General features: G+C 43.5%; 1 protein-coding gene across 1 annotated transcript in view; it reads left to right on the top strand.

Annotated features, from left to right (window-relative positions):
- The window catches only part of POT1 (protection of telomeres 1), a 94,105-nt gene that overhangs the window by 28,548 nt on the left and 49,943 nt on the right, over positions 1 to 15,614 (top strand). Inside the window, exon 7 of the mRNA XM_056847062.1 lies at positions 15,280 to 15,410. Within this exon, the coding sequence (XP_056703040.1) occupies positions 15,280 to 15,410 (131 nt within the window). The remainder of the gene's footprint in view (positions 1 to 15,279; positions 15,411 to 15,614) is intronic.

The following is a 15,614-nucleotide window of genomic DNA, read 5'->3' on the forward strand; positions in this document are numbered from 1 at the left end:
GGAAATTAGGCAGCCTAAGATGGTCCTTGGTAGGGAATTAGGCAGATTAAGGTGGTCCTTGGTGGAAAGATTTCCATAGTTGGGGTCAGCCATGGAAAACATCTTTGTGTGTGGTTGGTCTTTGATACTGTAGTGAGAAATCCAGCACTTCAGAACATTTGTAGTGATACAGTTTTTTGTGTGTTGCTGTTACAGTGAATAAGTATCTTGTATTTGTTATAAAATGTGTCTAGGTTAAAACATGATTATTCAAATCCAAGGTAAAGCAGTGTGTGTAGTAGTAGTTCTCAAAAAATAGGTTAGGACTCACAAATGGCTTGTGAGACCAGGAAGGAGGAAGAGGAGTTGGTTTGGATATCTAAGAGCTCAATCTTGAAGGACGGGGAGTAGAACCACAGTGGCCAGGAGCTTCGAAGCAACAATGCCTCCTCAGAGGCTTCCTGGCCGCTGTGGAGTCAAAAAAAGCATTTTTAAAATAAAGAAAAAAAGGGGAAATGCCCCATAGCACAAAGCAAGGTTGTACCACCCAAAAAGATGGCACAGCCCCACTGTCACTCAAAGGGGTGTTCCCAGGACAAAAGGCCTGTGGGAGCTGCCTAAAGGCAGCTCCATCCCGGGAATTCCCCCACATTCCAGCGCGGGATGCACTAGCGGCAGGGGCCAGCAGTGCCTGGATGCCAATGTGCTTGCACCCGTGCCAGTGTAGATGCCACCTTGGCACCTGCACCGGCACGGGGTCACACCGGCTCCTAAGCTTCACCCCCCCCTTTAGGAATGGGCTGCCCATTTTTTCTAGTAGTAGAGGCAGAAGAGCTATTGATTAATACAACTTGGTCTCCTGTTCTATGGAATTTCACCAATCTACATTTAATTTAAGCTACTGTTTACTTTGAATGAAATTGTCTCTTTTTGTTACATTCATGTGCAACTGCAATCAGCTAGGATCCTCTTAAGGGATCTGCAAGGATTGGAAACTGAAAAATCTAAAAAGAATAGCTTTGTCTTATGAGGACATGGCAGGTCTCACCTCCATATTCCTGCTATTCTCTTTCTAAAGGCACTTAACTCTAAAGTTTGTAGAATGTCAAACTTGGATGAACAAAGTTAAACAGCATAAATAAATGCATCTGAAACAGCATACAATTGTGACACATTACTTTAATACTGACTAATATTTTTTCATCCTTTCTGTACAGCTTTTATAACAATATATGGTATTGGATGTATTAGTTTCTTATGGTTTAGTGTCCTTTGATGCTGAGCTATATGCTCGGGCTATAGAATGGAGAAAAATGCATTCTGTGCTACATTTTTAAGCCCTTAATTTTAATAGGGATCTTTGTTCTCTTGGAAGAGCTGTACCAAGCTGAAAAGATTATCATTTTCCATCCTTCGATATATTGCTGTAGGTGTGTTACTGAAGGTTTAAAATTTTATTTCTTGTGAGGCAGATATCCTCCTCTTACTTGTTCCTCGTAGCTAAAAAAAAAGATGGCTAAAAGTAAAAGGGTGCAGCCAATGAATCGCGTGGAGAAAAGGTCCAGCAGACAGCCTGCTATTAAGATACAAGGTCTTCACAGTTGATGATGGAAAATGTAATCCATGAAATGGCAATTTGATCCAAGCTGGGCTCTTAGCACAGTAGTAGCTGTGGCTCCTGGTGTTCCTGTTTCTCCTTTACTATGTCTGCAGTGTTAAACCTGGCAGGCTGTTTCAACCCATGTGAAAGTATTCAGATATTCAAATAATTTTGTAATGGATTGCAACTTACTGCTTCTGCTATGCCTGGTCATGATTTTTGACATTCTGAAATATTATAGCGGCATGATTCGATTATTTCAGAATGTCATAGATTTGCAGCACTGTTTCATGATCAACTAAAGTACCTTACCCCAAGCCCTTTTATAGACCAGCAGGTACCTGTCTGTCTTCTCTATGAATTTTCCTGGTAAAGGGTAGTGCCCCGCTCTCATTAGGCAATGCATTTAATTTCTGTTACGTGCTGTTACTAACACAAGATGCCATTCATATTGTCCAATTTCTGTTTCTCCACATTGAGAAATGTGACTGGTAAAGAATCAAACTGTGAAACTGGGATAAAGTATAAATACTTCTCCACATCAACATGTGGCCCTCATTTTCTTTCAAAGTTCTTGTATGTCTGGTGTAGATCTCATTGCCGCTAGACAATCTTGAATGAGAATTGGGCAGCTGTTCATAGTTAAGGCTTGTCATTTCTCTTATCTGTCCTAAAAATGAACCAAATTTTCTTTTCTTTGTTCCCCAAAATTTTGTCTGGTGATACGACCACCAAATAGGATTTGTGAGCCATTGATTGTTGCTTTCTCCATTTGTCACATATCCTTTTGATTCTTCTTAACTCATTTTTCCCCCTAAGCTAGCAAGCCCCAACTGCTAAACTCAGACAGAATTCCCCCTCCATCATTTTAGTTCTCTTTTTCTTCTGCTTCTCCAGCTTTTGAGATGTGGCAACCAGAAACATATTTGTTGTAAATGTGGATGCACCATAAAACTTGTATTTGGTTCCTTCGTACATAATTCCTCAAATTTAATTTTGCCTTTTATTTCTATTGCTTTCATATACTGGCCTGATGTTTGTTGTTTTTGAATTTATTTAATTCATTTATACCCCATTTATGTCCCCAGTGGAGACTCAAAACGGATGACATTGTTCTACATTTTATTCTCACAACAGCCCTGTGCAGTAGTTTAGGCTGAGAGAGTGTGACTGGCCTGAGATCACAGCAGGCTTCTGTGGCAGAGAGGGATTTGAACTTGTTTCTCCCAAATCCTAGTCTGCCACACTCACCACTACTACACCATGCTGGCTGTCTTGTTAACTTTTCCAGTATTTTTATGTTCCCTGTTTCAGATGCCTTTGTGAATACTTTCCTCTAGGTTGGAGTGAATGCTATCTGTTCAGAAATCTTGATTTGGACGGTTTTTATTGCTGCCCTTTATGTTGCCTTGCCAACTTCTCTCTATCTCTCAGACCTAGAATTACTTAAGGCGACCAAGGGAGCTAATGGAAGAGGTAACATTTGAACCAGGCTTCCTGATCAATGTCTTACCCACTGTACTGCACACTTTAAAAAAAAGCAGCTTCTGAAGATCGACAATGCTACTCAACAACTAGGTTTTGTGGAGAACGACTTTAGAAATAGCTATGAATGGTGATAGGCCAGCGATCACTTGGCCGGCATCCTCTGCAAAATCACAAATTCAAATGCTCCTTATCTGTACTTTGTGAACTATTCAAAATAAGAGGGCATTAGCGAAATAATCAGGAAGCTATGACATAGAATAAATACAATTAGGGTTCCAGCCTTCTCCTGTAGTTTGGTAGAAACTCACATACATATAAAAAAACACAAATTTTGATTGGTATGTTCTTGGGATATAGGTTACAGTCTGTAGTGGTAAGGCTCACAAACTGAGAATCGAACACACATTTTGAAATTGGTGTAGCGGAACTAATAAAGTTATGTGATTGGTGTGGTTATCTGCAATGTGTAGCTGGAGCAACAGCCAGAAAAAAACTCACTTTATTTAATGAATACAATTCTTACATGAAATTCATGCCACAATATTAACATTGAATTGGCTGATAAAGTGAAAGATTTTCCTGCCTGGGGACAAATTATAGAAGAGACAATTATAGTGAATAGGAGAGACAGTTATAGTGAAAAGCTATTACTAGCAAAACGATTCCTTGCTACCTTAATCTTGCTTATTGTACAGGATGTCTAGCCGTTCATAGCCTTCTGATAGTTGAAATTAAAAATCAAAGAGTTCCTAAACAAGCAAAGGGTTAAATCTTGTTTTTCTTGTGATGCACAATTTACAAGCATTAAAGTATTAAACATCTGTCTAGCCAGATGCTAATGGTAGTTTCTTAATGTTTTTGATGCATTTTGAAGTGGCTTCAGGCTTGTCCCAAATTTCTGTTTGTAATTTCATAATTTCAGTTGTTAGCTTAATTTTCAGTATTTGCATGCGGTTCAACATCTTGGATAGTGGGACTAGGAATAGGTTCGACGTTACAGAAGTGTGTGTGTATACAGTGAGGGGGGGAAAGTATTTGATCCCCTGCTGAATTTGCCCGTTTGCCCTCTGATGAAGAAATGACCAGTCCATAATTTTAATGATAGGTTTATTGTAGCTGTGAGAGACAGAATAACAACAGGAAAAACCCAGAAACCCAGAAGACAGAAGTCAGAGCTTGATGTGCATTATAATGAGTGAAATAAGTATTTGATCCCTTTGCAGAAGATGACTTAGTACTTGGTGGCAAAACCCTTGGTGGCAATTACAGAGGTCAGATGTTTCTTGTGTGCAAACCTGGTGGCCACCTACATCTCAGGAGGCATTTTGTCCCACTCCTCTTTGCAGATCCTCTCCAAGTCAGTAAGATTTCGAGGCTGATGTGTAGCCACTCGAACCTTCAGCTCCTTGCACAGATTTTCGATGGGATTAAGGTCTGGAGACTGGCTAGGCCACTCCAGGACCTTAATGTGCTTCTTCATGAGCCACTCCTTTGTTGCCTTGGCCGTGTTTTTTGGGTCATTGTCATGCTGGAATACCCATCCTCGACACATTTTCAATGCCCTGGCTGAGGGAAGGAGGTGCTCAGCCAAGATTTGACTATACATGGTCCCGTCCATCGTCCCTTCGATGCGGTGAAGGTGTCCTGTCCCCTTAGCAGAAAAACACCCCCAAAGCATAATATGTCCCCCTCCATGTTTGACAGTGGGGATGGTGTTCTTGGGGTCGTAGGCAGCATTCCTCCTCCTCCAAACACGACGAGTTGAGTTCGATTTGCCAAAGAGCTCGATTTTGGTCTCATCTGACCACAACACTTTCACCCAGTTCTCCTCTGGGTCATTCAGATGTTCATTGGCAAACTGCAGACGGGCCTGTACATGTGCTGTCTTGAGCAAGGAGACCTTGCGGGCTCTGCAAGATCTCAGTCCTTCACGGCGTAGTGTGTTACCAACTGTTTTCATGGTGACTATGGTCCCAGCTGCCCTGAGATCATTGACAAGTTCCCCCCATGTAGTTCTGGGCTGCTTCATCACCGTTCTCATGATCATTGCAACTCCACGAGATGAGATCTTGCATGGAGCCCCAGACCGAGGGAGGTTGACAGTTAGGGTTAGGGCTGTCACCTTCTCACCAAGCTGCTTGGCAATAGTCTTGTAGCCCAGTCCAGCCTTGTGCAGGTCCCTGACATCCTTGGACAGCTCTTTGGTCTTGGTCATGGTGGCTAGTTTGGAATCTGATGGATTGATTGCTTCTGTCGACAGCAGAACCCTAACCCTAACCCTAATCTGGCTGGTTGATAGGGGATCAAATACTTATTTCACTGTCGAAGGCTTTCACGGTCAGAGTTCATTGGTTCTTGTAGGTTATTTTCTTTCCTGACGTTTCGCCAGCAGCTGTGGCAGGCATCTTCTCTGAGAAGATGCCTGCCACAGCTGCTGGCGAAACGTCAGGAAAGAAAATACCAAGACCACGGTCACACAGCTTGGATAACCTACAAGAACTTATTTCACTCATTATAATGCACATCAATCTCTGACTTTTGTCTTCTGGGTTTCTGGGGCTGCACCAGGAAAAACATGGCACAGCAACGCTGTTCCTGGAGGGGGAGTTCCCAGCCGGGAGGGGCTGTGGAAGCTGACTAATGTCAGCTCCACCCCCGGAATGCCCCCCCCATGCCTGCGCCGCCTGTCTCTTCCAGATTTATGTCCCGGAGACACTGCGCTGCCAGGGGAGCGGTGTGCAGCTCCGCAGCGCTCAAGCGCCGACAGAACTGCCTCCACCGCCAGCGTAAGTACCTCTTATCACGGAATAAGAGGCACTTACACTGGCGGTGGGGTCACGCTGCCTCCTAAGCCCAATCACCCCCAACCTCAGGAATGAACCCTTAACCATTCATCCCCTTTTACCAATTTTTTGTTCTCTTTCTAAACAACTCATATGTTAAGTGATTCCAAGAGCTTACAGATTCGTTCATTTTGATGCTTTCACCCACACATTTAATACCTAAAAACACTAGTGGAGAGTAATTGATTTGTAGTACCTGTATAGTGTTAAAACTTTCCTTCATTGATTCGAATTTTTGCATCTTGCCTGAAAATTTAGCCCATACAAAGATTAAAACATATGAATGCTTCTGCTCCCCACGCCACATCACAACATAACATTTAGGGAAGGTTGTACACACCTTTGAGTGGGCTTTTTTTAGATGGAACATTTGTGCAAATCACATTGATGTTTTAGATTTACAGTGAGATGCATGTGAGTTTATACTTCTTCATGACACTATGTAGGACTCAAACTGATGGGACCTACATACATATTTTGCCTTAGTTCGCAGTAATTTGGTGTATATTGGAATAATTATAAAATATGCATAGTGCTTTCTTCACTAGCTTTCTTCACTGCCACAATAAGTTAAATAGCAAGACCCTTTTGATCTAAGGAATGAGATGAATGTATTAAAATTGTAAGATAATATTCCTGTTATTCAAAATCTTGAGGCTGGTTCTGTAAAGCAGCAGTTGGGATTTCACAAAAATAGGAATTCATGGAACTTTTTATTTGCTTTCATGTTGCTTAGCAATAGAGACAATTGATTTTCAGTGTTGTGCCTCAACACCATAGGCTAAAATCTGAATGTTAGGAAGAGTTCCCAACCTGTGTGTTTAAAGGTATAATTCTGGAGATATGTGGTTGGATCCACACTAGTGTTTCTGCAGATGAGGCCCTTGCATTCCACAGGCGCAAGGACTTGGGCCAAGCCATTCACTACCCACATACTATAAAGAACAAGGTACCATAGATTGGTAGTACTGTTTGTATTTTTAAATACCAGGTTCTAAGTAATTCTTTGTTGAACTGATATTTTTTTTCCTTAAGCAGTGTCTGTGTGCAGTGGAAGTATTTTATACTGTCTGTATAGCTTGTTTGAACTGAGATAACTTTGTACTGATGCACAGCTGCAAATTTTAGCTACCACCTTTTTTGCCTAGTTTTGAAAAGTGATTGAATTTCAGTTTGCATTTTCTTAGATCCTGTATAACTTGCCAATGTGCAATTTCTTGACCTTATTTCATTAAAGGGAGCTTGACAATATATGAGCTTAAAACCAGCTGTCAGACGTTGATGCTATAATTTATTTTCCTATCTATTCCTTATACCTGCTCTCTGGCAAATTTCTGTACTTTGATGTTGTTTGCAGAAGATAGCTGATAATTTTCAAAGTCAAACTAATTTAGAGTATCATGATTATTAGGCTAATTTTCTCGGGACTGTTCCTGTGAGAACAATATATTTTAACCCACTATTTTTATCTTTAGAAAATAGCTTGTTTGCCATTCTGTTTTCAGGTTACAAATTCAGTTGAGCTTCTGATGTTAATACCAGTTGCTTTTTAATCATTTAGTTTTCTTCAAAATGCGGAAAGTACCATCAATAAAGGGTAACACACACACACAAGTCACCTATATAGCTGTTTTTCAACTGTGGCCCCCATCTGCAGGTAGCTAAATTTACAAATAGGGGGCATACTTACCCAAAATAAACACTGGGAGATTCTCCAGCCACAGAAGACTCTAGGAGACACTTTGGGCTTCAAGCAGCTTCCAGATGTGACTGCTGGGCTTAAAGGAAGGGGAAAATAAAAGGTGGGGAGAGAAAGATAGGGGTATTGTCTGAGGGAGGGGGAGAGAAAGAAAGAAGGGGATTGAAGGAGGGGGAGAGAAGGAAAGAAAGGGGATTTGTCTGAGGGAAGAGAAGGAGAGGTCCAAATTGAGAAGGGGTGGGGGGAAAGAGAAGTGGACATTGAGAAGGGCTGGGGGTAAGAGAGGGGCAGATTAACATACAAGGAGTGAAGGGAGAAAGGGAGGTAAGAGATTTGCTAGAAAAGGGGGCGGGGAGAAAAGCAAAACTGACATAAAAGGGGTAAGGGGAGATTGATAAGAGGTGGGAACAGAAGGAGAGATGGCAGAACTTTGACAGAGAAGGGGGTGAGGGAAAGAAGCAAAGTAGGGGAATGTCCCCTCCCTGCAGGTTTCTTGCAGGTCTCCACTATATATCTAATTCTAAGTCTGACCACTGCTTGCAGATACTTAAATCAACAGATAGGGGGGCAGACTGACTCCCTAACAGGTTTTTCTGCAGACATGGGGAACCCCCTAGGTTGGGAGCCTCGCTGGTCCTAGAATTGGTGGCAGCACTGATGGAGGGGGAGATGGGATTCCCCCCACCCACACAGGTTTCGATGGCCCCCACTTGGTTCTGTCAATAAAAGGCAGGGGGAGAGGCAATGCCCTTTCCAAGCGTATTTTAGCCTTTGAGGGAGGACTGAATGGGTCCACGCCTGGCTAGGGTTGCAAGCTCCAGGTTGGGAAATTCCTGCAGATTTTTGTGGTGGAGTCTGAGGAGGGCAGGGTTTGGTGAAGGGAGAAGCCTCAGCTGGATATGCCATAGAGTCCACCCTCCAAAGCAGCCATTTTCTCCAGGAGGACAGATTTCTGTCATCTGGAGATCAGTTGTAATTCTTGGAGCTCTACTGGTCCTACATGGAGATTGGCAAACCTAGTTCTGGTAGCAACCTTTGGTTGACTTGATATCACCTGACTTGTATGACTCAATTAAGTTGTTTGCTTGCTACTGTTGAACAGCAGCCACCCAATGAATGCCAGTGCTGTGTAGCAGTTAGAGCTTCAGAGTAGGATCTGGGAAACCCCGGTTCAGATCTCCATGTTGCTGTGGAAGCTCACTGGGTGATTTTGGACCAGTCACATACTTTCAGTCTAACCTACCTCTAAATGGAATATGTGACACTTGTCCAAAATCCATAGTGGATTTTACTTAGATAGACCTCTGCTGCTTATTTGTGAAATCCATAAATAAAGTTGTACTTCACATATTTGTTGCATTTGTAGTAAGTAGTTATGGCTGTTGTGCAGCTGCTGTTCCTCAGAATATACACAAGTCATGTGACTGATATTCTTGATGGATTAGTTAACTTTTCTTTATATCCAGATATGATTAATTTATGATGTGACTTCCTAACTGCTATGAGAAAAGGCAGTGAAAATACAGTCTGTGTTTTCATGTCAAACAATAGTGGGGAATTCCAACATCTAACAATTAGACATATAGGTACATATATGCCTTAGCCATAGCAAAGCTTGCACAGAAAGACCGGACAGAGACATATATGATAGCTTTGTTCTCAGAGGGACAAAGGGCATCTTCAAGATGGGTGTTTCCTTTTCCTCTTAGCTTGGGAGGCAGGAATTAATATTTAAATTTTTCCTTGGCTTCTGAGGGTAAACGCCCCCTATAGCCAGTTCTATTTCCTGCCTTGATCGGGAGAGCAGCCTTTCGCAGCTCTCAGCTACAAGGAATAAAAAATACAAGCCTTTCTTACTATTCTTATCTAAATATTCTTGTCTAACCTACTTATCTTTCTTACCTATTCTTATTCTTCTATTCTGTCCTATTAACATAGGGGAGATAGGAGATATATATTTTTTCTTTTAATACTAACAGGATCCTTCCCGCCAAAACAAAATGGCGGATCGGCAAGAGGACAATTATATTGCCTCAGCCGATTTGGATCCGAGCCTGCTAACGGCCATGCCTCATCCATCTGAGGCAATCGAACCCTCTACCAGTCAACAAGTTGACTCGAGGGTTAAAACATAAAGGGCACCACAAACGGCGGAGGCAAGCGCAAAAGGGCCGTCTCGGCCGGTAATAAACGCGCCAAACGCCTCATTGACGCCGCCCGATCTACAGCTGCGCCGTAATGAAGCGGACAAAAGTACGTTTGGCAGGCGGCTCGGAGACTTCAGCGGCACTAGTCGCTCCCTCCATGAAGCGTTCACGGGCAGAACGTCAAGGCTGGTGGCTCGCCATTAGCCTTTGCCGCTCTGACTAGAGGCGCAGAGGCTGCAGCGGCACTGCTCGCCCCCCGCCCCCCACTGACGCTCCGGGGACAGGAACAGGAGGCTCGCGGCTCGCTTTTGCCTCCTGATGCTTCGTCCATAGGCGACTCGTCTTTTCTTCATGGACAAGAAGCTACAGCGGAGACACCGGCCATCTGTAGGATCCCCCATTACAAGAGGGTGGGTTAGCCTTTCTGAGAACAGAAAGCCTTCTCCTCGCTCATCAGGGACGCCTTCACAGAAGGCTTACGAGCAGCTAAACCCCTTCCCATGCTATTTTACCCCCAGCCTTTTACAGCCCAGGGAACACAAATGACCCAGATCTATTCCAACATGGGAGCCCAGCTACACCAGGCTAATGTTGGCAATGAGGCTAGTACTTCTTATGGGGATGACAGATGGCCCACTAAAGTGGCCCTAAAAGGGCATGCACGACACATGCACAACACACCTGATAAAGTTGTGCCAGTACCAGAGTATTTCTTATCCCTCATGAAGTCAGAATGGGAGAAACCCATGGCTTCCAAACAATGGCCTATACTCTCAAAAAAGTTTTACAACCTAGATCAGAGCACCTCAGAAATCCTCAAAGCTCCCCTGGTGGAAGCACCGGTCACTGCACTACATACGTCAGATCTAGTTACTGAGGAAGGGCAGGCCATGATCAGGGATCCTGCTGACAAAGGCAGAGTTAGCCTGCAAAAAATCACACGAGGCTTCTGCACTGGCAATTAAAGCCTCAGTGACATCAGCACTGGTATCCAGAGTAGCAATCATCTGGGCCAGAAAATTAACACAGCTTATTCCCCAGGAGGAAAAGCAGGCCTGTGAAGTATCCAGACATTTACGAGCAGTATCCTTCCTGGCTGATTCAACATTAGACACCATGACATATGCAGCTAGAGCCATGGCCACCACAGCGACTGCTAGGAGAGCACTTTGGCTCCGACCATGGCAAGTGGAGCACCGATCTAAATCGGTCTTAATGGGTTACCCCTATCAAGGGATACGATTGTTCGGAGACAAATTGGACCTCACATTAGTCGAGACAAAGGACAAAAAGCCTTACCGAAGAGCCTACACAAAGAATCCAAGAATTTTTCAAATTCCACACCATTTCGATCCTACCATACACTTCAAAGGTATAGACCAGACCAACGTAGAAACAATTGGAATCAGAACCGTAACTCCTTTCGGAGAGGAGGAAGGTTCACCAGAGGTGCAAAATTTTCCACATTTCAGGGCGACAAAGGGAATAAACCCGGTCACTAAACAAAACAGTGACGCCACACTGCAGCCTGTGGGAGGAAGGCTCAATCTGTTTCAGCCACAATGGTCAACCTCCCAGCCGGACCAGTGGGTACTAAACATAATAACACAGGGATACAAAATAGAATTTTCCCGCATTCCACCAAACAGACTGGTGACATCATCAACATCCAAAAACAAGGACAAACTTCAGAGAACATCAGCAGCCATCCAACACCTGATGGAAATCAATGCAATAGAAACAGTGCCTCTATCGGAACATTCATTGGGAATCTATTCAGTATTCTTTACTGTTCCCAAGAAAGATGGAGGGCCATCCTAGACTTGAAGTTTCTGAACAGATTTATCCCACTGAGACATTTCAGAATGGAGACACTGAAGTCAGTTACAGAGGCATTACAACCAATGGATTTTCTAACGTTCATAGACCTCACCGAGGCATACTTACACATACTCATACGCCCACAACATCGGCGCTTCTTGAGATTCCTATACCAGTTCAGGGCCCTCCCCTTCGGGTTAACATCTGCCCCAAGGGTATTTACCAAAGTCTTAGTCACTCTGGTGGCGAACCTGCGCAGAAAGGGAATAAGAATACATCCTTATCTAGATGACATACTGGTGTGTGCAGACTCAGAACAGCAAAGCGTACAGCATACAAGTCTAGTAATTGAAACATTGACAACACACGGATTCATAATCAATTACAAAAAGAGCAAGTTGATTCCTTCCCAATGACTGACACACCTAGGGGTGGATATAGACACAAGACAAAACATGCTATTTCTCACAGGAGAAAAAGTCAAACTCAGATCCTCACTAGCAAGAAAAACCTACGCTGCACGGTCATCCAAACTCATGTCACTTGCAAAACTTCACGGTCATATGGTGACTTGCATTTCTACTATTCAATGGGTACGTCTCCATGCGAGGCCCCTACAATGGCTCCTCAGGCCTTACCAAAGGGACATTCAAAAGAAAGAGACCTAAACATTCTCCTCTCCAAGGAAGCCAAAAACAGCCTGCAATGGTGGTCAGACCAAAGCAACCTATTAAAAGGTCTCAGATTCATTTACCCTGTTCCGGAGCAGATCTGCACAGATGCTTGCACGACAGGGTGGGGGGGGGCAACATTCCAAGAACACATAGCCCAGGGCACCTGGACCCCCCAGGAACAAAAGTTACACATAAACGCTCTCGAAATCAGAGCGGTATGCAAAGCCCTTTAGAGCTTCAGACAACAAGTTCAAGGGAAAGACATTAATCAGGACAGACAATGTGGCCGTGAAGGCACATTTAAACAAGCAGGGGGGATCCAGTTCATCAATACTTCACAAGGAAGTAATGCCAATTTTACAGTGGGCGGAGTCCAGTCTAACATCACTTACGGCAGAACATATACAGGGAACCGCCAATGTGCAGGCAGATTGGCTCAGCAGGGAGACAATCAATGAAGCGGAATGGTCGCTGCATCCAGACATATTCCACTTAATCACACAGAAATTTGGAACGCCAATAGTGGACCTATTTGCCACCAACACAAACCACCAGCTACCGTGTTACTATTCAAGGTACACACAAGGGGGCGGAACAAACGGACGCACTAACAGCGAACTGGCCCAAGGGAATGTTATACGCCTTCCCACCCCTCCCACTCATCCCAAGAGTGCTGAGGAGGATAAGAACTTTGAAGGCACACATATTGTTCATAGCCCCGTATTGGCCCAGACGCCCATGGTTCCCTACATTAATACATATGTCAAACAACAACCTCTGGAGGCTCCCAGACAGGCCAGATCTACTGATACAGGGCCCAGTTTGCCATCCCAACCCAGGATGATACAAAATGACCGTATGGGTATTGAACGCAGAAGACTGCATAAATTAGGGTATACTGAAGACATAGTCAACACTATCCAGGCCGCACGCAGACCTTCCACACAGAGAATCTATAATTCAACCTGGAAAGCTTTCACTAGGTGGTGCAGACTCAAAAACATCAATCCACTCAAACCCCGCACACTGGGTATTCTGACCTTTCTTCAGGAGGGTCACAGACTCGGTTTGGCTACTTCAACGCTAAAAAGGCAGCTAGCTTCCATAGCCACTATAGTCCCACGAGTGGCAGGTTATAGATTAACCAGACATCCCCACATAAAATCCTTTCTTAGGGGTTTGGCTCTTACAGCTCCACCTGTTAAGAGCAGGTTTCCCACCTGGAGCCTACATACAGTGCTAACAGCTCTCACGAAACCCCCATTCGAACCGCTTACGAAGGTCTGTTTAAAATGGTTGAGAATGAAAGTCCTCTTTCTAACAGCTATAACATCAGCATGCAGAATCTCAGAGATAGGGGCACTATCAACTCACCCAGGTCTCATCATTTTCCACAAGGACAAAGTGGTTCTCAGACATGATCATTCCTTCATTCCTAAATGCAACACTAAATTTCATAGAGAACAGGACATCGTCCTACCGTCATTCTGTCCCAATCCAAGGTCACCTATAGAGAAGACATGGCACTCACTAGATATATGTAGAGCACTTCATGAATACATATCCAGAACTGAAAGTATCAGAACATCTGAGTCACTATTTATTAATATTTCCCAACCAAAGCAGGGAAAACCCATGTCGAAAGCGTCAATCAGCCGCACCATCTCCTCGTGTATAAGGAAAGCAAACTACCAGTACCAGGAGGCATAACTGCCCATTCGGTTAGAAGCATGGCCACCTCAACAGCCTTTGATAGTCAGGCCCCTTTAGAGGAAATTTGCAAGGCGGCCACATGGTCGTCTGTGTCTACCTTCGTAAGACACTAAAATTGAACCTTTACTCATCCGCAGACGTCGCATTCGGCGGACGAGTACTGCAAAACATTTTAAAGGATGTCTAACCCTCTTGGGGCGGGGATTGCTCTGGTATGTCCCATCTTGAAGATGCCCTTTGTCCCTCTGAGCCGAGAAAGAGCCTTGGCTACTTACCGTGAAGGCTTCTTCTGCTCAGAGTGACGAAGGGCATCTTGCCCTCTCAGACGTCCATCACATGTTGTATCTAGTTTATCAGTTGTTTACGGTCAAAATCGTCTACTTAAGAATTGCAGTTCATTAAAAGAATAGTTCTTTCTTCTACCTTTTACTACTTACAAAGACCAGAGGGATACTGGTTAAAGTTCAATGACATATATGCTGTTTGTTAACAATTTTTTCCACTAATCTTATAAGGCTTGTAAAGTTTTTAAACTGGCTATAGGGGGCGTTTACCCTCAGAAGCCAAGGAAAAATTTAAATATTAATTCCTGCCTCCCGAGCTAAGAGGAAAAGGAAACACCCATCTTGAAGATGCCCTTCGTCCCTCTGAGCAGAAGAAGCCTTCACGGTAAGTAGCCAAGGCTCTTTCTACCAATAAAAATTTCCCGGGTACTTGTACCCTGGATTTTTTTTGTTTGTTGATTTTTAAGGTGGTGTTGCACTTGAGTTTTGTCTACTCCTACAGACTAACAGAGATACCCACCTGAAATGTGTTGATCTTAGCATATTTTATCTTATTTGTGCACTCAGTGTTTCTTTATGCCTTTGTAGCTTCTTAAAGCCCATACTTCTGCTATCTTCACACACTAACTGCTGAAACTCTAAGGGCTGATTCTCTGATCCTCTCTGTCTTTAGAATGATTGTTCCCAAGGTGAGCAGTTGTTCAAATGTGTCCATGCCATTTGCTGAAAGCAGAATCTGTCAGTGATCAATATTGACATATAATTTGTGACATTGATTTGTTTGTGTGGGTTCTGCCCAGTGAAAGGGCCAGATATACCATTGGGTTGGAGGCTACCAGTTGTACTACACAGATTTTCTGATCAGTTGCATTTCTCAGGAACATTAGTGTTCTGCTGAGATTTGTATTTATTTTCCTCTGTTAGTATAAAGACTTCAGGGTAAAAGGACTTCAGGGAAAGCAAAATAAATATGTCAATCCATGCTTCCTGGAATAATTGTATGTTTTCACAACTTTTTTTGTCTTTTACAGATTATTGTTCAGTGGTAACAATTGTGGACCAGTCTGACACTAAGTTGGTTTGCATGCTTTTTAATGCAAACAGAGATGCTCTTCCAAAAATCTACAAAAATGGTGACATTGTTCGATTTCATAGAATAAAGGTAAGCTTAGTATAGTTATTGGTGCTTGTGGAGTGTGTGCTGAGCTGCAGTGTGGTGCAACCAACCAAGCAGGGCATTGACCACATTGAGTGATCCAGAGTTCCTCATGCATATAGGGCTCCCATTGTTATTTGTAAAAGAAGGTAGGTGAGTAGATGTTTTTCCATCTCATTGTCACTAGTGAAAAAAATCTCAGAACCCTTG

This window comes from Euleptes europaea, chromosome 3 (assembly GCF_029931775.1).
Source record: "Euleptes europaea isolate rEulEur1 chromosome 3, rEulEur1.hap1, whole genome shotgun sequence".
NCBI classification, from domain to species: domain Eukaryota; kingdom Metazoa; phylum Chordata; class Lepidosauria; order Squamata; family Sphaerodactylidae; genus Euleptes; species Euleptes europaea.